The sequence below is a fragment of the Erinaceus europaeus genome, chromosome 17 (genome assembly GCF_950295315.1).
Source record: "Erinaceus europaeus chromosome 17, mEriEur2.1, whole genome shotgun sequence".
Lineage (NCBI taxonomy): Eukaryota > Metazoa > Chordata > Mammalia > Eulipotyphla > Erinaceidae > Erinaceus > Erinaceus europaeus.
Genome location: NC_080178.1, coordinates 66097133 through 66124778, shown reverse-complemented (window position 1 = coordinate 66124778; position 27646 = coordinate 66097133). Strand labels below are relative to the sequence as shown.

The following is a 27646-nucleotide window of genomic DNA, read 5'->3' as shown; positions in this document are numbered from 1 at the left end:
GGTCTCACACACTTGGTAGAGCAGTTCCTTTTCTCATCAAGAACCATTTTAATGCTCAGAGCAGCAAGGATGAGTTAATATGTAGTCTTCCAGTCCTTAGAGATATGAGTCTCCAGGACACATGCACAACAGTACCATACCTGTTAATGCTACTAGTTCTCTTAATAGTGCTGTCCCAGATTTTCCCTCTAACATTCATATTGTAGCCAGTTGCTATAGTTTGTGAATAAGGGAAGGGAATCATTGGGGCTTATTAAATGTGTGTATTTTCACTTTTTACAAGTCCATAAGTACAATTTGTAGTGGAATAAGATGAGACTTGCATCCAGTTATATAGAAACATATTGAATTGTATTTGCTGCATAACCAAAGAGAGGAACTTAAATTGTGAGTGGATATAGAATCTATAACATAAGAGTTAGCAGTGATTCTAATTTAGTTTCATACTTGCAGAGTGGATAAAAACAAGACTGTCTTGTATTGTTTACTTCCTTGATAGTACAGAAGAAGAGGAAAATACTCAATCTTGACAGTGGGATATATATATTCTTTTCTTCTTTACCATAGAGCTATTCCTGGAGCTAGGTGTGTGCACAATGATGCACTATTCCTCATAGTTATATCTTTGTTTTTCTTATAGAGCCCAAGAGAAATATGGAGAGAGAAAGAGGGAGAAAGAGAGAAATGGAGAGGAGAGATACCTATAATACTGCTTCACCATTGGTTAAGTTTATTCCTGCAATATTATCACAATACCAACAATGTCCCATGTTTGTATTTTGATGCTTTCTTTACAGTGCCATGAATTTGCCTCTTTAGAAACAGGAACTACTGCTGAATGAGTAGAACTCTCTCTGTGCTTGCTAACAATAATGACTTCAGTACATTTTGACTGATTGATTCATGCCAAAACATCAGCATGTAAAGTTGTGAATCCTAAGAATTCCCTTGAGGGATGGAATTTTCAGTTGTAATGTTGACTACATTTAGTACAGTGATTGCTTTATTATTATTTTTTATTTACCTATTTTTTGGTCATTGCTGGAACTGCACTATACTATGCCAACTCTTTTTCAGATAGAAAGAGAAATGGAGAAAAAGAGAAATACCATAGCACCAAAACATCCCTCAGTGCCACAGTACTCCCAGGAGAGTTCTAGGAAGCATGTCATAAAACAAACGTGGTTGCATCAAAGCAAAAAACTCTGGAGAAGGAGGGGGAAGGATGAGGTGGAAGAGAGCTTTGGGGTCTTGGTGCATAACGAATCTGTACCCATGTGTCAATTAATACTTTATAAACCATTAACACTCAATAAAAACTGATCTGTTGTGAACCTTTCTTATTTTTAAAACAGTTTATTTCTTTTTTTATTATTATCTTTATTTATTGGATAGAGATAGCCAGAAATCAAGATGGAGGGGATGATAGAGAGGGAGAGAGACAGAGAGACACTTGTAGCCCTGCTTCACCACTCATAAAGCTTTCCCCCTGCAGGTGGGGACTGTGGGCTTGAACCCAGGACCCTGTCCATTGTATTACATGCACTCAACCAGGTGCACCACCGCCCGACCCCTATTGTGAATTTTTCCAACTCTGGGTTTAATCTTGGTAGTGCTGGTTTACTTATAACGCTTAACAAACAGCTCTAGTATTTATCTACTTATTGTATATAGACATAACTGTATGTCTGTGTAGGGAGACATCTCGGCAGTGTTCTGCCATTCATGGGGCTCTCTTAGTGCTGTTCAAGATACTCCTATGTAGTGAATGACCTGAATCCCAGGGTCTTGCACACTGTAAGGTACACATTCTAGGTGCTATCAGCCAGCCCCCAAGTATCCATACTACATCTAGAACTTCTGTCATGGAGGGTTCAACAGCCAAGGCTAGATAGCAACCTATCACAGTTCCTCTTCTTCTTCTTCTAGCATTTGCCCTTCTTCCGTAGCCAGTCAACAGCATCAGGTTGAAAGCTGTCAGGAGCTGCTTGTTGCTGGCTTTGAAAGTGACTGGGATCCATGTGGATTCAGTTGGCTAGGAAGGATCGTCAGTTTCCCCAATGAATGGGTACTCACAGGATGCACCACGAGAAGGTCGATTCAATGCATCCCAGTTCCTCTACACAGCAGCACCACTGGAGTATTCCTCATGTGAGGGTAAAACTTACCATGAAGTCTCAAATCGAGGAATAAACAAACTGATTAAGGAAGGTCATGTACATGATACTCAGAGAAAACAAGAAAGTTGTTTAAGTCAGCTTGTCAAAGTGTGTTTCTAGCACAGCCAACTAAAGTATCTTGAGTTTGCACCAATAAACGTATGGATCTATGTAAAGGACAGACTATTCATCCAGGAAAACAAAAACAAAAACAAAAACATTGTATTATCGCAGCATCTCTTTATTGCATTTTAAAGTCTTTCACCTGAGGCATTCCACCTAATAGTAGTATACACAAGCAAGCAGTCCTGATATGCATTTTATCACATTTTCATGCTGAGTGTCAAACTCTTCTGGGGTGGAATTTCACTTTGTTTTGTGGATTTTCTCTATACATTTATTCCTAAGGTGTTTCTCATACTTATTTCAGTTAAACTGAAGGAAACAATAAAAATGCATTCTTTTGTCTGTGCCACCTATGAGTCCAAGATGCATTTGATTTTGATTTAGCTCAATATCTGAAGAATGAGGTCAATTTTGCCTAAAAGGAAAATACATTTATTAATGTCAACTACTATTACTTGGTAGATCACTGTAACCCTCCAAAGGGTAACTTATCCAAGACTCAGCTATAATCTGAATAACTTTATTTATTTTCCATCTTATGGAAACATATTTCCATAAATAATTCAAATCAAAAATCATATTCTAAATTATTTGACAAGATTCTGAAATGTTTTAAAAATCTAGGAAGTAAGATAGGAACAACTAGAGTATTTTCCTTGATTGTACACACAAAGGTTACTATTTACTATGGGACACTATGTATTAAATCTATCCAAGTTCTAAACCTGCTATTAGGCTGGGGAAATAGCATAATGGTTATCAAAATACCTCTATGCCTGAGACTTTGAATTCCCAGAGCTGAGCTGTGCTATGAAAAAAAAAAAAAAAAACTAGACACGTTATCATTAGGAAAACAAAGAGGATGATAAGGTAAAAGTAATTGAGAATTTATGCTTTCAAAGTGTGAGCAAGCCTGACCCTGTGGGATGAAAATATTCTTAACAAACCCTGACAAATCTGCTTTGTTTTGATGCTATAAATAATCGGGTTGAGTACTGGTGGGACTAACAAGTAAATATTGGCCATGGCTATGTGTAGGATGGGTGAAGAATGTTTTGCATAGCGATGTACTATAGATATCCCTATCATTGGTACATACAGAATGAGGATAGCACAGATATGGGAGGCACATGTATTAAGGGCTTTGAGCTTCCCTCCCTGGGATGCAATGCCTAGAACAGAGTGGAGGATGAAAACATAAGATATAAAGATTCCTAGGGAATCTACACCCCAATAAGCTGCAATAACAAACAAGCCATACAGAACATTGAAGGAAATGTCAGCACAGGCCAAACGGATGACATCCTGATGTAAACAGAAAGAGTGGGAAAGAACGTGGGAGTGGCAGAAAGAAAATGTAGGGATACGAACAAAAATGACAGGAAGGACAATAGAGCATCTGATTACAATCAATATCCCTATGTAGACAATGCGTCGTGGGGTAAGTTTGCTGGAATATCTTAGAGGATCACATATAGCAACATATCTGTCAAAAGCCATGGCTAGCAGCACAGATGACTCTATCAGAGAAAATGTATGAATAAAATACATCTGAACTACACAGGCATTCAACTCAATCTCCCTTGCATCGAACCAGAAGACTTTCAGCACTGTGGGAAGGGTGGAGAAAGACATCCCCATGTCAGTGAGGGACAGCATGGACAGGAAGTAGTACATGGGTTCATGGAGACTCCTGTCCGTGTGTATGATGTAAAGAATTGTGCTGTTTCCTACTATGCCAATGAAGTATAATACACAGAAGGGGATTGAAATAAATTGGTGAGCACTTTCATGGCCAGGAATCCCAGTTAGGTAGAATGAAACAGAATGTCCAATATTGGAGTTATAGCCCATAGTGAGGCTGCCCCAGGTAGCCATTTTCTAACTAATGAAGGTGGACTCCTAGAAAGAAGAAAGACATACAGCATTAAATATATTGTATCTTGTGTTTCTCTACTAGTGTTCTTTTTTATTTATGTGAATTGTAGGTAAATTGTTTTGAATACTCAATATCACCCTCTTCTTAATATATGATTGTTTAATTCTGTAAATAATTTGTGGGGAGGCAGGACAAAGATGGTCAATTGATATGTCTGTTTCCCTTCACCTCAGCAACAACAATAAAATCACAAAACACATGGAAGACAGGCCAGATCTTAGACAAGCTTCCACAGGAAGGTGCATAAATTCATGTCTATGTAGTGAATACCCACAGAAACAACCCCATTAATGGTAAAAAAAAAACAACAAGAACAAAAACCCTGCAATGTATAACACAATTAGAAAGAGACCCATGATATACAGACACACATGGTGCAAGTAGTCTAATTCCGGTACATTTTATTGTCCATTAGTTTGCAATACCAAAATGGCTCACTCAGATAGTGAGTGTACTGCTTATACCATGTGCATAACCCAGGTTCAAGACCCACTGCATTGAAGGAAGCTTCATTTCTATGGTCTCTTTCACTATTGTTCTGTGTCTCTTGCTTCTCTGTCTTTATTTAAAGAAAAAAGTACAATGGAAGGAATTGTAAAATAAAAGATGAAATCTGCATGGTAATGGCAATGGCACTTTTCCCACAACTACAAAAGCTGGAAGGCAACACTATTGAACATAAACACTTACCTTTAGGACAGAGTCTGGGATAAATACTCCATTTACTGTGTGTGATCTCCTGGAGTCAGATCTCAGTCAGATTTGTGTGCACCTGCAACCAAACTTCTGGGCATTATCCTGACAATACTTCAGTACTGAAAATCCCTATATACTGACAAGTCCCTCTCAAATACAGATTTTCTGGCTCTGTTATCATGGAGCACTAAATATGATGGGAAGACAATAGTAATAGATAAACATTGAAGCTTGAAGGAAACCCCAATTCAATACAACTGTATATAAACTTCCTAAAGAAGATTTCAAAGTCCCAAGACTGCTCGCTAAAATGAAATTTTTATTGAGAGAAAATTTCAAGAAATCCAGAGAAAGTAGAAGAGAAGAAATAATAATAAAAAGCAGAGGTCTTATACAGAACTGAATTTTAAAAACACAATAAAGGAGAACACCTGCAGAAAGACAGAAGCTATAGGTTGAAGCAGTGAGCTGGAGAACAGAGTAGATGAAGCCATCTCTCAAGCCAAAATAGCAAAGCAGAGGACTTTGAAAAAGGAGATGAAATAAGGGATTGGGGAAGAATTGGGGGGGTCTAGTGCATGGTAATGGAAAGCGACCTAGGATGGGGATGAGAGTATTTTGCAGACACTGATTATGAATGAGATGAAATTTTTCACCAATATGTGAATAACTGTACTGTAAACCATTAACTCCACCACAATAAAAAAATATTGAACTGGGGAGGTGGTTATGTGTTAAAATTCATTTCTCACATTCATGAGATCTTGGGTTTTAACCCTAGCACTATCTGAGAAATTAAAATAAAAACTAATACATAAGCAGATGTTGTGGTGTGTGTGTTTGTGTGTTTGTGTGTGTGTGTATTAAATCATGTATCATTATTCACTTAATAATGTGAAACTTCCAGAACAGATAGATGAGACAAAAACAATGTTAAATGAAGATAAATATAAGAGAGTTATGGTAAAACAAACAAAAATAACATTCACACCATAGGGTGCCAGAAGAAAACAGAAAGCTCATTTAAATAAATTAGTTAAAAATTTTCTCAAATTGGACAAAGAGATAAAATATCAGATTGAGGAAGTTTTAAAACCACCAATCAGTCAATCAATAAATTCAAACCTATATCCACCAAGGTGAATTATAGTTAAAATGACTAAGATTAAAGATAAAGAGAGTCTATTGAAAGCAACCACATTTGGGGGCAAGGGATTGTTGACCAGAGCACACACTTCACCACACATAAAGAAACAAGTTCCAGCCTCAGTCACTACATGAAAACATCATGCACAAGGGAAGCTTCTCAAGAGGTGGGCCAGGGCTATAGTGTCTCTCCTCTCCTTCCTCTCCTCTCTCTCCTGCTCTGGTTCTATCTCTGATTAAAAGAGGAGGGAAAGGTCCAGTAGATTTAGTGGAATCACAAATATTAAAAATGAGAGGAAAAGAAATAAGTTAAAGATAGTGTCATCTATATCCCTGAAGACTATCCCCTGATTTTCAAACATAAAATCTAAAGGGTAGATACCACTGGCAGAATATAGTCATCCGCATGTCTTCCTCAAAGACCTACAGCAAAGAATAACTTATCCAGGCATGACATCAATCAGACTTAAAGAGGAGTTGAAGGGTTTTTCAGACAAAGAACAGTTAAAGATCACAAACACGAAACCAGCCTGAAAAGAAATGTTAAAGGGACACTTATAAAATGAAAATACTGAATAATCCATCTTATACGGAGTAAGCAAGGAAGCAAAACAAAGCAACAAGTGAGGCAAATGAAGATAATACTTTAATTTTGGACTTCAGACCTGAGGCTATTAAAGAGACTAAGGGAATACTTAACAAGGGTAGGATGGATCCAGTGGGCTTTGGTGGTAGAGTATTAGTGCTTTGATAGGGACGAGGTGTGACAATACATTTTGAAAAGAAAGAAACTTCCAAAGCATAGTCTTGTAAACCTAGTTCACCTCAAAAACAACACTATATTAAATAAATAGTACACATGACATAAGTTCAAGACCCACTATTAATTACATGAAAGGGGCTATGCATAAGAGAAGGCTCTATTGCTCTAGTGCTGTGGTCTAGCTCTACCACCTATTTATCTATCAATCAATCAATCTATCTACCTATCTATCTACCATCTATCTATCATATACCTATTTTATGAATAGGAAAGTGGTCAATAGGATAAAATCAAGTGTGTGTGTGTGTGTGTGTGTGTGTGTGTGTGTGTGTGTGTGTTAGGCCCAGACTCCACAAAAACAAAAGCAAAAGTGTTTATTTTCTTCTGAAAGGGACAATCCATAGGAATACTTTTAAATGAATATCAGAAAAAGCAAAGACAACAAATGTATGAAGATAGTTTTCTTCCACAAGATTAAGTAATATAGTAGTATGAGATACATGGGGCCCTCAAAAACTTTATGTATGCATTGATAAGATTATAAATCTGAGGAAAATAATTAATGGTCAAATTGCTTTAAAGCAAGAATCAGAAATTTTTACAGAATGCCAAGATAAAGAGCTCTTAAAACACTTTCCTCATTTACTCGGGTAACTGAAATAATATTTTCTCTACCAAGGTTCACTTATGTGTGTCTATACTGCAATGAATTCCTTAAGCTTTACTTAAGAACATAGTTATTATTTTTCCACAGATATAATTGTTTCTTGACTTGTATTAAACCCTGTTTATCCTGTATCCTCCTAGTTGTTGTCATTGGAACTCATGACTACACATTGGTAACTGCACTATATCCCTCCATTATTGATCTCTACTCATCTGGAGATCAGTATATCATATAAAACAGTGTCCTGAATTTTTGTGTTTTTGTACCTAACAGACACATGGTCAATACATAATTCTTGATAATTGTCTTGATACATCCATTATAGTAAATGTGACACTTGCTGTTACAGTTTATCAAGTATGAAAACTAACCATCATCCTAGACTTTCCAAACATTTTTACCCTCATTCAATCACTAGTCCTCTTATTTTGATGACCAAAGTCTGTAGTTTACTTACATTTTCTCTACCAGTATTATGATTTCTAAACTATTTTATTAACTTCTTAACATCATTTCTATTAGCATGCCTCCTAAATCAGATTTCTTTTTAAAGGGTAGTAAATACTTCAACAAAAAAAGCATACCAAGTCCTTCCTGTGTTTAAAATGTGTTGTTACTCTCAGAATGAAAGGAACATTATTAGCGACACTTATAAAATACTCCTTTCTCAGTGTTTAGGGGAAAAAAGTAGTTTTGATTACTTTGGCCTCACTGCCATTTCTCTCTCTCTCTCTCTCTCTATATATATATATATATATATTTCTCATGCTCAAATCCTCTATATTACTCTTTCAGACAAATTTACTACTTCTAATTACAAATCATATCACTGTCACCCTTGTTTACCTAATTAGAGATATACTTCCCTTCTTTGTGTTAGTAGAATAAGGATGCCAGTCTTATCCACACCCCTCTATTCAAACATTCTTACTTAAATATCCAAACTATATTAAATAAATAATTCATACACATGAGCCAAGTTGGAGACCCACCATTACATGGGAGAGGCACAAGAGAAGTAAGCTCACTTACTAAAATATCCAAACACATCTCATGTCCTGTTTCTGTAACATATCTCACATTTATCTTGACAAAATTTACTGTTTGCACTTCCCTCAAATTTCCCTGTCAATGCAAAGCCAACTTTTTGACTCCCAGTTTCCTCCCAAATTCATGTACAAATTGGTGCCTCTTGTCCCTCTCAATTATCCCCTCCAACCCCAAACATACTTACTGAAGTTTGTCTGCCCCTTCAGTTTCACCATCTCTTAATTAGAATTCACAGTGGGGAAGCAATTCCAGAAGCCAGACCTTGCACCTTCTGCATCCCACAATGACCATGGGTCCTTACTCCCAGAGGGTTAAAGAATAGGAAAGCTATCAGGGGAGAGGATGGGATACAGAGATCTGGTGGTGGGAATTGTGTGGTGTTGTACCCCTCTTATCCTATGGTTTTGTTAATGTTTCCTTTTTTAAATAAATAAATTTAAAAAATAATTCATAGCTTTGCTTCTTTGCTCATAGCTGTAACGCTCAAACCAACATAGAATTTCATAAGGGAGACTGAAGGTTTCTATATGGCTGCAAAACAATAATATTTCTGTATTTTTTCTACATATATCAAGTTTCTGGAAGCCTGAGGGAACCATAGCCATTAATACATCAGAGGAAGTAGTTACCCATGGGATTCTGATTAGATCAGAAATTTCCAAAGGGGCATAAGATGCTTAAGGGAGTTTGAAGTCTGGCGGGTTTATAGAAATTATTTTACTGCTTATAATCACACATTATATCACTGTCAATTGTACCAAATTAGAGATATACTTCCCTTCTTTGGGACTTCATTTCTGATAACAGGCTTAAAATATATGCAACTGTCTGGCAATAAAATATCCCACATTACTTCAAACATGCCTCTTTTATTTTCCCCCCTTCTCAATACCTAGCAAGAATTCTTTCCATAGATTTTGTATATAGTGGCCTAATACTTTTTCTTGCAATCTTCTTCCACTTCTGGAATGACTAGTTAATTTTTTTCATGTGAATATAATTTATTATGTGTGATTTAAAAATATTAGTGATTTAATAATGATTTACAAAGTGGTAAGATAACAGGAGGACAATTCCATACAGTTCCCACCACTGACTTCCATGTCCCACCCCTTCCACTGGAAGCTTCCCTATCTTTATCCCTCTGGGGGTATGGTCCAAAATTCTTCATGAGGTGCAGAAGGTGGAAGTTCTGGCTTCTGTAACTGCTTCTCCACTGGACATGGACACTGGCAGATCTATCTATACCACCAGGCCGTTTCTATGTTTCCCTGGTCAGGTAATGCTCTGGACTAGCTGATTTTTATAACCCAGGTCTCATTTTAAATGTTACTGTTCATGAAGTTCTTCCTAATCATCTTCCCCTAACTTTCTCCATCGAGTTGGTCTCTATAAAGTTAACAATAAAGAATAAGTTTTGGTTTTAGTTTGCTTACTTATTTTCTGTTTTTGTTTTAATTTGGTTATTGTTGACTACTCCCTCTACAACACGGACCTCATCCGTTTTATTTATTTTTAAAAATATTTATTCATTTCCTTTTGTTGCCCTTGTTGTTTTATTGTTGTAGTTATTATTGATGTCCTTTTTGGATAGGACAGAGAGAAATGGAGAGGGGAAGGGAAGTGGGGGAGATAGACACCTGCAGAACTGCTTCACCACTTGTGAAGTGACTCCCCTGCAGTGGGGAGCCCGGGACTCGAACCAGGATCCTTAAAGCAGTCCTTGCGCTTTACACCACATGCACTTAACCCACTGCGCTACCACCCGACTCCTGAACTTGATCTGTTTTAATCTAGTCATTCCCTAGATTATTTATTACCTATCTAGTACAAATAAAAGAGAAATGCATCTGCTGATTTACTGAGTAGAGGCAAGAATTTGGAATGTAAAATAAAATAAAATAAAATAAAATTTTGTAGGGGCCAAGTGTTGGTGCACCTGCTTGAGCACACGTTACAGTGCACAAAGGTCCATTATCAAGCCCCCAGTCCCAGCTGCAGGGGAAATCAGGTCTGCAAGTGTCTCTATTTCTCCCTCTCTATCTCCCCTTGCTCTCTCGGTTTTTTTTGGATTTCTATGCCTTACAAATAAAGATAATAAATAAATCTAGTAAAATAAAAAAATAAAAATTTGTTGTCTATGGTGCACAAAAAGGAGTCATATTTACATATAGAATTGATTTGTCTTGGGAGGTAGCGCAGCAGGTTAAGCGCACGTGGCACAAAGCACATGGCCCAGTAAGGATCCCAGTTCGAGCCCCTGGCTCCACAACTGCAGGGGAGTCACTTCACAGGTGGTGAAGCAGGTCTGCAGGTGTTTGTCTTTCTCTCCCCCTCTCTGTCTTCCACTCCTCTCTCCATTTCTCTCTGTCCTATACAACAACATCAATAACAACAATAATAATAACTACAACAATAAAACAACAAAGGCAACAAAAGGAAATAAATAAATATTTAAAAAAAAAGAATTGATTTGCCTTTAGTTAGAGCAATATTAGAAACAGCATGTATAGCCAGGAATTTAAAATAATTAACTCAGTTGTGGAACATAAATAATGATATACTTAAATATAAATAAATATATATATATATAAATAATGATATACTCATAATATGAGAATGTGACATCATAATATTTTATTGCTGCATACTTTATCATGGGAATTCTACTCAGCCGAGTTAAAAAATATATGCAAGAAATCAGGCGGTAGCTCAGTGGGTTAAGCATACATGGTGTGAAGCCCAAGGACCTGCATAAGGATCCCGGTCAGAGGCCCCACCTGCAGGGGAGTCGCTTCACAAGCGGTGAAGCAGGTCTGCAGGTATCTATCTTTCTCTCCCCCTCTCTGTCTTCCCCTCCTCTCTCCATTTCTCTCTGTCCTGTCCAATAACAACGACAGCAACAACAACAATAACAACTACTACAACAATAAAAAACAAGGGCAACAAAAGGGGATATATATATATATATATATATATATATACCATTAAAATGGCTATAAATTGAAAATAATTTATTTTAAGAGGCATGTCTGCAAACTCATTTTTGTTTGTTTTAGATGCAGACAGAATCAGAAAGGGTGAAAAACTATAACACCACAGCTTCCATCCATAAGTTTGAGCTCAACCACTTTTTTTTAACCGAATATGTTCCCAATGAAAAGCACTGTGTGAAATAGGAGAATAATCCCAAGGACTTGGCACTATATTCTGCTCAGAAATCTTTATTTCTTCCCTTGTAAAAAGAATTAGAGCAGGTGTAACTAAAGTTATTTACTGCTGACTAGATTTGTCACAATATATATTCAAATACAATTTCAGAATTATCCTTCCATTCATTTTTTTCTTATTTTTGCCTCCAGAGTTATCACTGGGGCTCTGTGCCTGAACTATGAATCCACTGCTCCTGGAGGCCACCTTTTTTCCATTGTTGTTGTTGTTGCTGCTGCTGTTGTTGGATAGGAAAGAGAGAAATTGAGAGAGGAGGGGGGGACAGAGAGAAGGAGAAAGATACCTGCAGACCTGCTTTGCCACTTGTGAAGTGACCTTCCCCCTTGTAGGTGGGGATACAGAGGCTTGAACCAGGATCCTTGTGCCAGCATTATGTGTGACTAACCCTGTGTGCCACTGCCCAGCCCCTATCCTTCCATTCTTTACATATTACAGTGCCATTGTATATATATGTACATGCATATGCACATGTGTGTATTTCTGATTAGATAGATAATGCCAATTGGTCTGGACAAATTGGGGATATTAAATTAAAGTTATGATATGCAATAGCAATTGCCTTTGAAAATTCTCTTCTAATATTTGAAAAGCAATAACATCATTCTAAATAGGCTTTGGATCAAATGCTAGTTAAAAGAAAAATTAGAAAAATAGCACTGAGTACATTCTCTTAGACATTATTCTTTTAACCATTAAATTTTCCCTCTTCAGTTGTCTAGATCATTTGATTGTTTTATTTGATCAACCTGAACACCTCTCTACTTATTATTTAGTAGAGATACTGTATATTTGTGGTAGATCTCAAAATTAATGATGGATAAATATAAATTCTAATTATTATCCATGTTTTGATAACTTCTTGAAAATATTCAGAAGGTGAATCCGTATCTCATGGGTCTTGATGCAGTAGACAACTGGGTTGAGCACAGGAGGAACCAACAAATAGACATAGCCCATGATGACATGAGCCACTGCTGGGAGATGATTTCCAAAGCGGTGAATGACAGACACTCCCAACATAGGGACATAGACCAACAGAACAGCACAGATGTGGGAAACACAGGTATTAAGAGCTTTGAGTCGTTCTTCCTGGGAGGCAATACCCAGAACGGTGGCCAAGATCTTCACATAGGAGAACAGGATGAGCACAGAATCAAGACCAAATGTAACGATAACTACAGTAAGTCCTAAGAAGCTGTTAATATGGTGATCAGAACAGGAGAGCTTAATAATGTCTGGATGTAGACAGTAGGAGTGGGAAAGCACATTGGCCTCACAAAAGTTGAGTTGCTTAATGAGGATGGGGGCTGGAAGAAGAAGAAGGATGGCCCGCAGTAGAAGCCCTACTGATATTTTCACAATGGTGGAACTGTTTAGGATGGCAGCGTATCTGAGAGGATTGGATATGGCCACATAGCGATCAAAAGCCATAGACAATAGGATACCTGACTCCATCATGGAGAAGATGTGGATAAAGTACATCTGAACAAGACATGCATCAAAGTGTATCTCACGCACATTAAACCAAAATAGCCTAAGCATTGTAGGCAAGGTGGAAGCGCAGAGGCCCAGGTCACTGACTGCCAACATGGAAAGAAAGAAGTACATAGGTTCATGGAGTGACTTTTCCGCCCAGATCACTATGATGATGGTGCTGTTGCCCATCATCGCAATAAGATACAAGACACAGAAGAGGATTGAAATCTGAGGATGATAAAGTTCCAAGCCAGGAAAACCAGAAAGTAGCAAAGGCTGAAAATCACTGCTGTTGACATGCCTCATAATAGATGTGTTTGAATCCTATATCTTCATCCTTAAAATGACAAAGATAAATGATAGGCTTTTGATTTAAAATAATCATCATAAAACAACTTTACCTCCATGCCACTTGTTCTAATTCCTTTAATTTCATATGCATGCATATATATAAAATTAATTTATAATTAACCCTATATGATCTATCAAACATTCACTTGACTTTAGAAACAAGCACTGGTTTTAGAAATGTTGAATAAATAAAAGCACACATCCCAATTTTGTTTGAGATATGACAGACTTCTAACTAAACACATGTTATAATGTTGCATATTTGAAATGCACTGTACTACATATCCCACTTCTTTTCTTTCTTATTGACACTAGAGCTGTCTCTGTGGCTTTTGTACCTATACTATGAATCCAACTCTCTCACAAAGGCCTTTTTCTTTCTTTTTTCCTTTTTCTTTTTCTTTCTTTTCCTTCCTTCACTCCTTATGAATGTACAAACTATTGTATTTACTGTCGAATGCAAAACATTAATTCCCCAATAAAGAAATTTAAAAAAGTAAAATAATGAAACCCTGAACCAGACATTAGCGGAACAGGTGCAACAGATTAGTTATTCTTATATCCAACTGTAATCAGATATGGCAGATAATTCATTTATAATTTAAAATTGTATAATAAGTTCATACATGATAAAAGGAACATAATAACCAAGTGATATAGACAATAAATGATAGTAAAACATTATCTATCAACAACATTTGACAAATCTAATAGTCTGCTTACACCATCTGTAAAGTGAATTTTTGATTTAGAGAAAAATTAAACATCAAAAGCAAAAATTAAAATATACATTTTGGAATATAATTAATGACAAGTGAAAGACCTATAAAATTTTTGTCCTTGTTGCTAACTTGAACATCAACAATCTACTGAAAGAAATTTTAGAGCTGGGTGCTCCTAAGATGCCAAGTGGTCCAGGAGATGGTGCAGTGGATAAAGCATTGGATTATCAAACATGAGGTCCTTAGTTCAGTTCCCGGCAGCACATGTACCAGAGTGATGTCTGGTTCTTTCTTTCTCTCCTCCTATCTTTCTCATGAATAAATAAAGTCTTAAAAAAAAAGGTAAGATGCCAAGTCATATGATAATCAGTTATATCACAATCATCTTTGGCCAAATTATTGATTCTATATTAAAAGAAAAAAATCACAATTTATTACAACTGAAGCAATAAAGAAATCTGTAGTTTATTCATAATAAACATTTTAACTATCATTTTGACCATGATAATAACATACATATATATATATATTCAAAAGGTATATATACTCACATTCAAAAGGTACTTCTGTGTAATTTGACACAAAATTGTTAAAGGTTGTGGCCTCATCTACCTTAAGAGGACAGTTTAAAGAAAATCGAAAATACCTTAAGCAGTGTAATATTCCATGTGTGTTTGATGTATGACAAAAAAAAAAAAAGGGCTAAAGATAGTATGGTGGGTTCACTTCTAAATAATTCATTTTTTTAATTTTAAATTATTTTAAAATTAGTGGCAAGAACTTTATGTGTTAGTATATCTTAATGAGGCATGTGTAGTGTGTGTGGGAGGAAGCTTTATGCATTATATAGTCAAGGAAGTCTGTCACCTCTTCTAGCAGAATCTCCTAAGACCAGAATGTCACAAAGGAATCAAGGCAATTAACCAACTAATATCATTAAAGTCCCCAACCCTACATTTCAAGTAACAATCTGAAATGTATTTCCCACGTGGAAAGTTTATGCTCTAGAAGGACTGATACTCAATTTCTGATTAGAACATTTACTATATTATCTCATATACACAGAGATATTTTTTTCCACACAGGGTTATCACTGAAACTTGGTACCTGCATTACAAATCCACCACTCCTGGTGGCTATTATTTCCTGTTTTTTTTTCTTGCTTCTATATTGATAGAAGAGAAATTGAGAAGGGGGAGAGAAGGGGAGAGATACCTGCAGCACTGCTTCTCAGCTCACTGCTTCCCACCCTTGCAAGTGAGGAGCAGAGGCTTGAATCAAGGTGTACCACAGCTCAACCTCCCATATATATATATATACTTATTATATCTATGTTTTAATGAGAAAGATACAGAGAAACATACAAAGATATTGCTTTATTATCTTAAAAAGTGTGTAGGAGTTGCTGCTGAGGCACTTAAAAGGATTCACAGTGGGGAGCTGGGAATGGGTTTAAACAATACAAGATTTACTAGGGCATTACAAAAGCATGGGACATATATTTAGATAAACAAAATAAGCAATTATCAGGGGTTAAGAGTACACTAGGTCCATAAAGTCTGAGTATAGTTATCAAAAGTTTAGTCCCATAAGATAAACAATTATCAGCTGAGGTATAGATTGCTCCTGGCTATAGAGGAGTCTTAAAGAGTTTACCGGCTAGCAGAGTCACATGTGTTCAGTTCCCAGGAGAAGTAGCCATGGTGGATACCTAGAACACCTCCGTTGAGATGCTTCTGACCAGGAGAAGAAGCAGCAGCCAAAGAGAGGGACCTGCTCCAACCCCATGCTTTTTATACATTCCCTTCTCTGTGTGTCCAGCCTCAGGCTGATGTTATTCGTGTGCTAATAGTCTCAAACTCCTGTTGGGGTCACAACACAAAGAAAGACCAAACCTCTGACTCAAGGTGGCTCTTGGGACTGAACCTGAAACTATTGAGTATACATTTCATGACTTCTTTATCCAGTTATCTGTTAATGTACTTGTAAGTTGATTCCATGTTTTGGGTATTATGAATACTGTTGTTATAAACATAAGTGTGGAAATAGACCTCTAATTACTGTGAGAAAGATAACATTAGAAGGAAATAGAATTAATATCAGTCCAAGTGAATAAATTTTATTTTATCCTAGTTGTAGTTTGTGAAATAATTATCATTAAATGTGAGCATGTTGAAGTTTGCAACAATGACAGTTCAATTTGCCTCCAACTCTAGGAAGTCAAACTATCCTCTCTGAATAGCTTTTTATTTATATATGTTTTGTAGATTACCACTGAAATCAGTGATTCAAGATAAAACATCTGTGTCACATGCTGATGAGTTTCCTTGCTGTTCACCCCATAGACAATGGGGTTGAGCGCAGGTGGCACAAGGAGGTAGATAGTAGACAGCAGAATGTGGGTACAGGGGGCAACATGCCCAAAACAGTAGCTGAAAAAGAAGACAAGAATATAAAACTCAAGTAAAATAAAAATGTGTGCTGTACACACATGGAATGCTTTGAGCTGTGCCTCTTTTTGTAATAGAAGAAAAACAGCCCTGCAAAATAAGTCTGTAGGATATGAGGATGAAGACCATGTCAGAGCCCAGAATTGTAAAACCTACAAAAAGTCCACAGGCTTTACGGACTCTGATGTCCTCTGCAGCTAGCTTGACCACAGCCATGTGCTCGCAGTAAGAGTGGGCAATGATGACGGAATGGAAATGGTGCAATCTCTTGATTAGAATGGATAGCAGACCAACCAGCATTATAGCCCAGATGGCCACCCCCCCATCATGTGACCTAGGATGGAAGGTGTGAGGATGGATGTGTGCCTCAAAGGGTCACAGATGGCAATGTAACGGTCAAAGGTCATGTCTGACAAAATGCTGATTCCATTCCCTGAAATGCATAGATGAAGAATGGCTGGGCCAAGCAAGCAAACCAGAAAATGGCCAACATTCTAGGAGCAATGGCTGCATAGAGTCCTACATCAGTGGTGGCCAGGACAGCCAGGAAGATGTACATGGGCTGGTCCAGGCTGCGTTCTGTAGGGGTGATGATCAGTAAAGTGATGTTTGCCAGAAGAGCCACCAGGCACACCGCAAAGAAAGGAAACTCAATCCAGAAGTGTACATGTTCTAATCCAGGGATGCCAATTACAATGACTATTTTCCAGTCCAGATATGATATTTTACTGGAAGCCATTGAAGTTATTACCTCTTTTCAGCGCTTGTACTCATACATACAGAAAGTGATTTGAATGATAAAAGGACACATACTGGAAGCCAGGTGGTGGCGCACCTGGTTGAGCCCACATGTTACAATGTGCAAGGACCTGGTCTGAGCCCCAAGTCCCCACCTGCAGGGGAAAAGCTTCACAAATTGTGAAACATTGCTGCAGGGGTCTCTCTGTCTTTCACCCTCTCTGTCTCTCCCTTCCCTCTTGATTTCTGACTGTCTCTATCCAATCAATAAATAAAGATAATAAAGAATTAAAAAAGGACACATACCTTACTATCATTTATACAACTGAGCATTAAGAAGTAAGTGAATGGATGACAATTTAGCCAGATTATGTGGAATTTCTATACTATACAATGGAATAGCAATAACAAACTATCCAAAGAAACCTTTACTGGATCTAAAGATGAACAGAGAAGTGATTCAGTATTTTAATATTCATCTTTTAATTTTTATGTATGCATGATTTATTGGATAGATACACAGAGAAACTGAAAGGGTGGGGAAGGGAGAGAGAAAGACAGAGACAGAGAGACATGTAGCACTATGAAGACTTTTCCCTATGGGGCCAGACTGTGGCACATTTGGTTAAGTGCTCACATTACAGTGCACAATGACCCAGTGTCAAGGCCCTGGCCCCACCTGCAGGGGGAAAGCTTCACTTCACGAGTGGTGAAGCAAGGCTGTAGGTGTCTCTCTGTCTCCCTCCTTATCTATCTCCTCCTACCCTCTCAATTTTTCTCTGTCTCTATCCAATAACAATTGAATACAATATTTAAAAAGAAAATTTCTCCCTGCAAGTAGAGAAGAGTAATATTTTTCCATGCTAAATTATCAGGAAAAATTGAAATGAGGCAGCACATTAGATATGACTGCTAAAAAAATTTAAAAAACAGAATAAACTTATGAAATCTCCTCTTTTTCCCACTAATATTTATACTGTATTTCTTCTCCTCCTATTCCCCATACTACAATGAATGCTAGTCCTTTTGACTAGTGTTATCATTGTACTTTTTAGCTTCAAAGACAGCATCCTCGAAACTTTCCCTGGTAGTTGAGACGTTTGATGATTTTTCATTATCTTTTGAACAGAATTGACTATTTTTTAAATTTTTTATTGAATAGAGATGGGGGAGAGAGAGAGAGAGAGAGAAAGAGAGATCAAAAAGGAAGGAGTAGAGAGAGAGAGAGGGAAGAGACACCTGTAGCATTGCTTCACCACTCTTGAAGCTGAGAAGTAGGGGGGCTTGAATCCAAGCCTTTCTGCATTATAATATGTGAATTCAACCAAGTATCAATCCCTGGTTTATTATTTATTATGAGAACTCTGCCTGGCTTCTGCTGGTACCAGGATTTGAAATTGACTTTTTAGTGCCACAAGCAAGAAGGTTTTTTTTGTTATTGTTGTTTCTTTTTCATTTTTTCCCTATTTTATTGGGAAGGCCAGAGAGAAATTAAGAGGGAGAGAGAGAGAGAGAGAGCGAGAGAGGGAGCTCTAAGCCTGTCTCACTGCTTGTAAAATGATGCCCTGATATTTTCTTTAACAGGTCAGGTCAATTCATTCAAAACCCTCAGATAACATGTATTAAAGGTTATTGTCAACACTTCCTCTTCACTATTCCAAGCTTTGGGTCCATGATTGCTCAACAATTTGTTTGGCTTCGTATGTTAACTCTCTTTTCAGTCACCAGGTTCCAGATGCCATCAGGATGCCGGCCAGGCTTCCCTAGACTGAAGACCCCACCAATGTGTCCTGGAGCTCCGCTTCCCCATATACCCACCCTACTAGGGAAAGAGAGAGGCAGACTGGGAGTATGGACAGACCAGTCAGCGCCCATGTTCAGCGGGGAAGCAATTACAGAAGCCAGACCTTCTACCTTCTGCAACCCACAATGACCCAGGGTCCATGCTCCCAGAGGGATAGAGAATGGGAAAGCTATCAGGGGAGGGGGTGGTAAATGGAGATTGGGTGGCGGGAATTGTACCCCTCCTACCCTATGGTTTTGTTAATTAATCCTTTATTAAATAAAAAAGAAAAAAATATTTACTGTGTCTGTGTGTGTGTGTGTGTGTGTGAGAGAGAGAGAGAGAGAGAGAGAGAGAGAGGGAGAGAGAGAGGGATCCAGAACACAATGCCAGGGATAAAACTCAGGACCTCACACAAGCACAACTGTGCTCTACCCATTGGATCACATCCATGGCTACTAAATTTAATCTCTAGTCCTTCTTTGTACTCTTTTGTAAACCAAGGATTTCCCCTCTTCTCTCCATTTCTCTCTGGATTATCCAACAATGACGACATCAGTAACAACAATAACTGAAACAATAAAACAGCAAGGACAACAGAAGGGGATAAATATTTAAAAAAAAGAAAAAAAAGAATCATATTCCTGTAATCTCATAACCTTGTAAATCATTACTAAGTCAATAAAACAAGCTTTTTTTAATGAAATAAACTAATGTAACTCTTCTTACCGATGATAAATACGTAACTTTGATCAAACATAACAACGCCAGAGCCCATGGACCCTGTGTCTCAAGTCAGGACTGCTTATTGATGAGATAATCTCACCTGAATAGCTGTCTCCTTACATTCACATTTTCATTGCATCCCGCATTTAAAATCAGGACAATATCAACAACAACAGCAAAAAAAAAAAGACTTTGCTTTAAACCTTGAATACACAGTTTTCAAAATGAACATTGTTTACATATTTACTCCAAAAGATAATTATGTTAGTGTCATCTTTTATTACCTGTAAAAGTTAATCTAATCCATAGTGTTTTATTTCTTCATTTATTAATGGCGATTCTTCTGTTTCTAAAGATTGTTTTGAACATCAAAGAGTGAAAGTATTTTTAAAATTTTTTTATATTTATTTATTTATTTATTCCTTTTTGTTGTCCTTGTTGTTTTATTGTTGTAGTTAATTATTGATGTCATCGTTGTTGGATAGGACAGAGAGAAATTGAGAGAGGAGGGGAAGACAGAGAGGGGAAAGAAAGATAGACACCTGCAGACCTGCTTTACCGCCTGTGAAGCGACTCCCCTGCAGGTGGGGAGCTGGGGACTCAAACCAGGATCTTTACACCCGTCCTTGTGCTTTGCGCCACATGCGCTTAACCCGCTGTGCTACCCACCTGACTCCCGAGTGAAAGTATTTTAAGTGCTAAGCTTGGGAACTTTAAGTTAATGACCTTTTACTATTTAGACATAATAATTTTTCCTGGCATATTTAGAAAGTAGTTTCCATATCAAAGCTCTTAGCCAAACTTGGGAAGTAATAATGCCCTTACTTATTATCTTAAGGGATAATCAGTATATATTATAACTTAATGTAATTTAGATTTTATAGTTTGGCAAAAAGCCTGTTATCCCAGTGGACCACTGATTCCCCTAATGCCTACACCGTACCATTAAACCCAGCGTGATTTCAAGCTGGGTTTAATTCTAGTTCAAGCTAAATATGGTTCTTACTACCACCTGCCTGGTATAGAATCTGAGTCTCTGAAAGACTCTCAGCCTTCAGTTTGGGTAAGTGAAAATGTAGATACAAAGCAGGAAAGTAGACAGGAAGTTAGAGAATTATGATACACAGAAAGGTAATGTTTACCTCTTCAGATGTACTTAGTAAACTTAAGGATAAAATGTATAGTCATAAAATACACACAGAAAAGGAAATGAGCCTGTTCTTTTCTAACTGATATAAATGTTGATTGCCTAATGTGTATATATATATATATATATATATATATATATATAGCATTCAAACAAATTCAATGCTTTAATAAGTTTAACACAGTGATTTTTCTTCTCAATATAAAGCTTATGTAAAACCATTCCAATCATTCCCACATATTTGAAAGTATGTATTTAAGTATCACTATGACTTGCTTGTCAGAAAGTTTACATAGTGTTTGAAAAAATTAAAGAATCTCTGTGTGCATGTACTTACGGATATATAAAACAGTAATTATGACAATACATGAGAAAATTCCAGATGTTTTTGATTCTTTAGATATATATGAGCACAGACATCATCTAGGTCTTCTTTCAACAAATATGTTCATTTCTAACTGTGGTCATCAACTGGGAAATTAGAATGATTATGTTTCTCTCCAAGTAGTGAGCCAGGTAACAGACATCTTCAGGCCCTCAGGCAAAACAGTAATTGACTTGAACCTTACCACCCAACAATTGCTTTGTCACCCTGTGCCTGCAGGGCAGCCTTTTAATCACCTCAGAGCAAAGCTGTAACAAATATCTACAAAACAGAGGAAACTCTTTTACTTAATTTTGCTTTTGTTTTGCTGTGTCTTGACCTCAGAGACTCACTCCTGTGTCTGACCTTTAAGTCACCTCACTGACCTGATTCATTTTGTTTTTATAAGAAAGGACACCTGACACTGCTCCAGCCCCCAGAAAATCCAGCTTGCCTGTTTATGCTTTCAGGTGTTTCTGGGAGTCAAAACTAAGGTTTTTAAGTATTCCAGGCAGAACTACTGCTGATTCCCCAAACGAGACCAGAAATCCTTTTATTTCACTTTAAGCGGACGAGAAAGGGACACTTGCCTGTTCTCAATTTTGCTATCTAGCCAGCTCGTGTAGATTTCTTGTGAACATTAGGAATAAAGCTGCAGTTAAGCAAGTATTAGGAAGGACTCAGAGTTGCAGTTAAAACATGGCTTTGGAGTCTAGTTGTAATTACTTGTGTCATTCTTATTAACAAGCATTATCCAGTGTTAGTCTTTGAGTTGAGCCATGGTGATGCTTAACTAGATCCTACTTCTAGACGGAAGAAATGTGAGGGCGATCTGGCTGCGACATCTGTCACTCCATTGATCACCAGAGTTGATTCAGCTGATCTGGCTGGCTAGGTGGGTGTCCCCTTCCTCCCTCACCGCTCCATGTGAGTTCCCCCAGAAGCTATGTACTTGGTCGAAGAGGACAACTTTGTCTGAATAGGTCTCCGGTCTTTGCACTTCTCTACTAGAACCTCCAGCCAAGCTCTCTAGACTGAGGATAGCTAATCTATAAGGAAATCAGTGTCATAGTGATAAATGTAACAATTTGATAAAAATACACCGGGAATAAATACATATGAAGCATTGTCAAATGCAGTGAGAACACTGAAAATAACCTGCAGATATATGTCTGAAATTATGGAGCAAATCCTATGGATAGCATTGCGTTTTTTACCTGTACACTACAAGAAGAGCAGTAGTTACCAAAAGGAAAGAATAAGGAAAGGAACATTGCAATCAAAGAATTGATTATGTGATAAAAGGTACAACTTCACAGAAGTCTGGCATATTTGAACAAGTATCCAAAGGTTGCTATTACTCCTCAAGGGTATAGGAACCTGCTGAAAAGAATAGCAGAATGATTTGTTTTTGCCAACTACAACGCAAGTGTTATGTTGGACTTATACCTTATTGGAAGCCTGTTAAGTATGGCATAATCATTATTTTTGCATAAACACTATGCCATCTCCCCAGCCCTGTTTAATTTACTTTTTAGATGTAGCGCTGGTAGAGAAAGGTAAAAATCAGTATGAAATAAACCATGTAAACCAAGTTATAGTGTTATGTATATTTATTCATTTATTTTTTTTCAGAGATTTACTTTAATTATTTCATATGGAAGTGTGAAGCCAGAGGACAACTCCAGTACACGTAGCATTGGGGAATCTAGCCAGGAACCTCAGATCATAAACCAGCCGGGCAATTTGTTTATCTGCTCAAGCTAGTGAACTATTTATGAAATTCCAGGTCGGATGGAGAATTAGCATTTGTTAGAGGAGTAAAAACAATTTTCAAAGATGATAAGGTCATTCTGTTCTTGGTCTGCAACTATTACAAAATGATTTGTTATTGCTTCACTGTAGATGCATAATACTCTTAAAACCAGCAAATGAAACGTAGGGTATGGAGACTATCAGGGATCACCTTTTATAGTTTGTTAAAGTTAGGCTATGAGTACTTATAAATACATAAAAATGGGTAAAAGGAACACATGACAGTGTTTGTTTATTTGCCTCCAGTGTCTTGCACCTAAACAATTCCAAGATATGGATGAGACAAGAGAAAGAGGGGGTTGGTGGTGACATACCTGGTTGAATGCACATGTGATATTCTGCAAGTACCCGGAGTCAAGTCCCCAGTCCCCACCTGGAAGGGAAAAGCTATGCAACAGGTAAAATAATGTTTCAGGTGTCTCTCTGTCTCTCTCCCTCTCTTTCTTTTCAATTTTTTTTTTCAGATAGAAACAGTCAGAAATTGAGAGGCAAGGGGGAGATAAGGAAGGGGGAGATAGAGAAGGGGAGGCAGAGAGACACCTGCAGCACTACATCACCATTTGCAAAGCTTTTCACCTGCAGGAGGGGAGCATGGCCTCAAACCTGGGTCCTTCTATATTGTAACATACATGCTCAATCAGGTACGCCACCACCTGGCCCCTCTCTCTCCCTCCCTCTCTATCATCCCCTTACTTCTACTTTTCTGTTGTCCTTATCCAATAAATAAATAAATTAATATTTTTAAAAACTTTTTCATAAAAGAGACAACTGCACACGTGGCATGAAGTGCAAGGGCCAACATAAGGATTCCGGTTTGAGCCCCCAGCTCCCCACCTGTAGGGGAGTCGCTTCACAAGCAGTGAAGCAGGTCTGCAGGTGTCTATCTTTCTCTCCCCCTCTCTGTCTTCCCCTCCTCTCTCCATTTCTCTCTGTCTTATCCAACAATGAACGACATCAAGAACAACAATAATAACTACAACAACAATAAAAAACAAGGGCAACAAAAGGAAAATAAATAAATAAGTAGAGAGAGGGAGAGAGAGAGAGAGGGAAAGGACTGTAGCATGAATCCACTACTCATGAAACGTCACCTCTTATAGGTAGGGATCAAGATCTTTAACCTGGATCTTCATGTTTGGTTACTTGTGTGGTCTAGCTTGTGTACCACCACTGACCTCTTTAATACTGTAATGTCTTCTAACATTATTTTCTGGGATTTTTTATTCAGATTTGTTTGTGATGACCTTGGTATATTCATCTGCCTTAAAAAAACAAATATTCCATTGACAAGAGACCGAATGCAGTAGCACAATGGAAGTAACCAATCAATCTCAAACGTCACCAGACACCTTCCTGCTGATGGGAATCCCGGGACTAGAGCACCTGCATGGCTGGATAGGGATTCCCTTCTGCTCCATGTACGTGGTGGCCGTGGTGGGAAACGTGACCATCCTGGCGGTGGTGAGGGCAGAGCGAAGCCTCCATGAGCCCATGTTCCTCTTTCTGTGCATGCTGTCAGTCACTGACCTGGTCCTCTCCACGTCCACGCTGCCCCGCATGCTCTGCCTCTTCTGGTTCGATGCTCAGGACATTCTCTTTGATGCCTGCCTGACCCAGATGTTCTTCATCCACAGCTTTACTGCCATGGAGTCAGGCTTCTTCCTGGCCATGGCGATTGACCGTTACGTGGCCATTTGTCATCCACTGCGCCACACCACCATTCTCACCAATGCTCGAATTGCTAAAATGGGAGCCTCTGTGGTATTCCGGGGTGTGGCTTTCTTTTCCCCACACCCGGTCTTGCTCAAGCAGCTGCCTTACTGTAGAACCCGCGTTATCGCCCACACCTACTGTGAGTTCATGGCTGTGGTAAAGCTGGCGTGTGTGGACACAGGAGCCACCAAGCAATACAGTCTCAGCGTGGCCTCTGTCATTGGTTCCTGTGATGGCTTTCTCATTGCAGTCTCCTATGTCCTAATCCTGCGTGTGGTCTTTCGTCTTCCCTCACGGGAAGCAAGTCTCAAAGCTCTAGGCACGTGTGGCTCCCATGTCTGTGTCATCCTGGTTTTCTACTCCACAGCTGTCTTTACCTTCCTCACTCACCGCTTTGGCCACAATGTTGCTCCCCGAATTCACATCTTCATCGCCAATATGTACCTTCTGGTACCGCCATTCCTTAACCCCATTGTTTATGGTATTAGGACCAAGAAAATTCGAGAATACGTTCTTAGTTTTTTAAAGGTGAAGGTTCCCTGAGGGTTCTGAAATTATTTGCAGCCACGGTTGCAGAGTAAGAAGGGAAAGAAGCAAACGACTGACCCCTTTCTCATAACAGTAATTTATCGGGAGGAAGGTTCTCCCACTGAAATCAGAAAGTCTGTTGGATTTTCATGGGGAAGTGTGACCCTCACATCATAGAAGTGTTCCAGTTCTGATGAAACTGGTAGGCATACTGTTTTCTTGTGTGTGCCTGGATTTGGGGTAGCCGACTAAGAAGTTCATGAATGGGAAATGTTGCAGCCACAAATGAGCATCCTTGGGGAAAGTGAAAAAAAAAGTGCTAAAAATGGGGGGAATAAACACAAAAAGGCTTCAAAATTTCCACACAGAGTACTTACAAATTAAAAAAAAAATGATTGGGGCCAGGTGGTGGTGCACCTGGTTGAGCGCACTTATTACAATGTGCAAGGACCTGGGTTTGATCCCCTGGCCCCCCACCTGCGGGGAAAGCTTCACGAGTGGTGAAACAGGTCTATAGGTGTCTCTCTATGTTTCTCCCTTGCTATCTCCCCCTTCCTTCTTGATTTCTGGCTGTCTCTATCCAATAAATAAAGATAATAAAAAATTTAAAAAAGAATTAAAAAAAATTGATCACTGTCAATATTCTATAAGAGAGGCAGTATGAATGGTTACATATCAACCTGAAGCATAAAATGATTGTGTGTGATATTCACAAAGCTGAAAAATAAGACAGGTTGTGAAGCAGAAATGTGGAAAAGTTCAGCATGGTAAGAATCAAGTGTGCAGTTCTTTAAACATACTGTGTTGGCCATAAGATATTCTCATTCTACAAATAACTTGGTCCGGTCCTATGCTTTATTACTTGAAGTAACAGGGTTCTCTTGACACTTTCATCAGTCACCTGACAACAAATGAACTATTGTGCTTGATGCTACATGCTTGGTAGTCTGTCCAGATAAAAGCAGTTCCACTGAGTTATATTCAGATACAATGGTCAAGTGTTAAAGAAATGAACCAAACATTATAAATAAGTCAGCGAGTAAATATGCTGTTGTGATATTGGCAGTGAAGTTGTTGACAATAAAAACATTGTAATACAATAAAACCTGAGCTGTTTCTCCTTTAAAATACGATTTCATGGTTAAGCACGCATAGTACTAAGAGCAGGGATCCACACAAAGATGCAAGTTCAAGCCCCTGGCTCCTCACCTGCAGAGTGGACATTTTACAGTGGTAAAGCAAGTCTGCAGGTGTCTATCTTTCTCTCTCCATCTCTGTCTCTCCTCTCTCTCTCAATTTCTCTCTGTCCCATCCAATAAAATGGAAAAAAATGGCAACCAGAAGCAGGGGATTCATAGTGCAGGTACCAAGCCCCAGAGATAACCCTAGAGGCAATATATATAATGTAATGTAATACAATACAATACATACATTTGTATGACTCCATACTCCACTTCCTGATTTATACAATATGCAGATGATTCAGACGATGCTTAAAAATGAATGCTGAGGGAGGAGGTAATATAGCGACGGCCTGAGAAGTCGCTAACAGCGAGTGCTCTGATAGCATCGTCGGCAAAGGTAGGATTTTCTGCCTTTAGCAGGCCAGTCAATAAGGGGGGGGGCACCAAAGAAGTTATTACAGTTTAATTTGGGTTAACAATTAGAGCAAAAGTGACACGGACTAGCGGGGCGCCAGAATTCCCAGGCGGCGCCAGGCAAGGCGAGTGCGCCGGGCATTGTCCTCCGCCCGCCCGGGAAGGCGGCTCCTCCGCCGGTTGCAGAGCACGGCAGGCAGAGGACCCGGAGAGAGCACTTTAGCTCGGGGGCTGCCTCTTGGGAGTTGCCAGGGTCCACCGCGACCCTGAGGGTGGATCCAAAGACTTCTTGAGTATAGCTCTCATTGGATCAAAGGACTTGGAGCTAGTTTTCATTTTTGAGAAATCCTTTAAAAAAGTCTGGAGGGCGGGGTTTCCCGGAAAATGGCGCCCGGAGAAGCAGAAGCGGCCAGCCTTTGAGCTCCGGACACATCTCGTGTAAACAATAGGATTTTCTG

The 27646-nt window shown here is 38.5% G+C and overlaps 3 protein-coding genes and 1 pseudogene across 3 annotated transcripts; 1 reads left to right on the top strand and 3 right to left on the bottom strand.

Annotated features, from left to right (window-relative positions):
- Nucleotides 1-3104: 3104 nt before the first annotated feature.
- LOC107523080 (olfactory receptor 51I2-like) lies at nt 3105-4163 on the bottom strand. The gene has a single exon (XM_016192704.2). It carries the CDS (start codon nt 4161-4163, stop codon nt 3174-3176), a length of 990 nt encoding a protein of 329 aa, XP_016048190.2. The 3' UTR covers nt 3105-3173.
- Nucleotides 4164-12614: 8451 nt separating this feature from the next.
- LOC107523079 (olfactory receptor 51L1-like) lies at nt 12615-13559 on the bottom strand. The gene has a single exon (XM_016192703.2). The coding sequence runs from the start codon at nt 13557-13559 to the stop codon at nt 12615-12617; it is 945 nt and encodes a 314-aa protein (XP_016048189.2).
- Nucleotides 13560-14285: 726 nt separating this feature from the next.
- On the bottom strand, nt 14286-17521 carry LOC107523078 (olfactory receptor 52A5-like; annotated as a pseudogene).
- Nucleotides 17522-24660: 7139 nt separating this feature from the next.
- Nucleotides 24661-25605, top strand: LOC103122853 (olfactory receptor 52D1-like). Its single transcript, XM_016192702.1, has one exon. The coding sequence runs from the start codon at nt 24661-24663 to the stop codon at nt 25603-25605; it is 945 nt and encodes a 314-aa protein (XP_016048188.1).
- Nucleotides 25606-27646: the final 2041 nt, after the last annotated feature.

Coding starts and splice junctions, on each gene's coding strand:
- LOC107523080 (XM_016192704.2), bottom strand. CDS start 4,163: ATGGCTACCTGGGGCAGCCTCACTATGGGCTATAACTCCAATATTGGA.
- LOC107523079 (XM_016192703.2), bottom strand. CDS start 13,559: ATGAGGCATGTCAACAGCAGTGATTTTCAGCCTTTGCTACTTTCTGGT.
- LOC103122853 (XM_016192702.1), top strand. CDS start 24,661: ATGGAAGTAACCAATCAATCTCAAACGTCACCAGACACCTTCCTGCTG.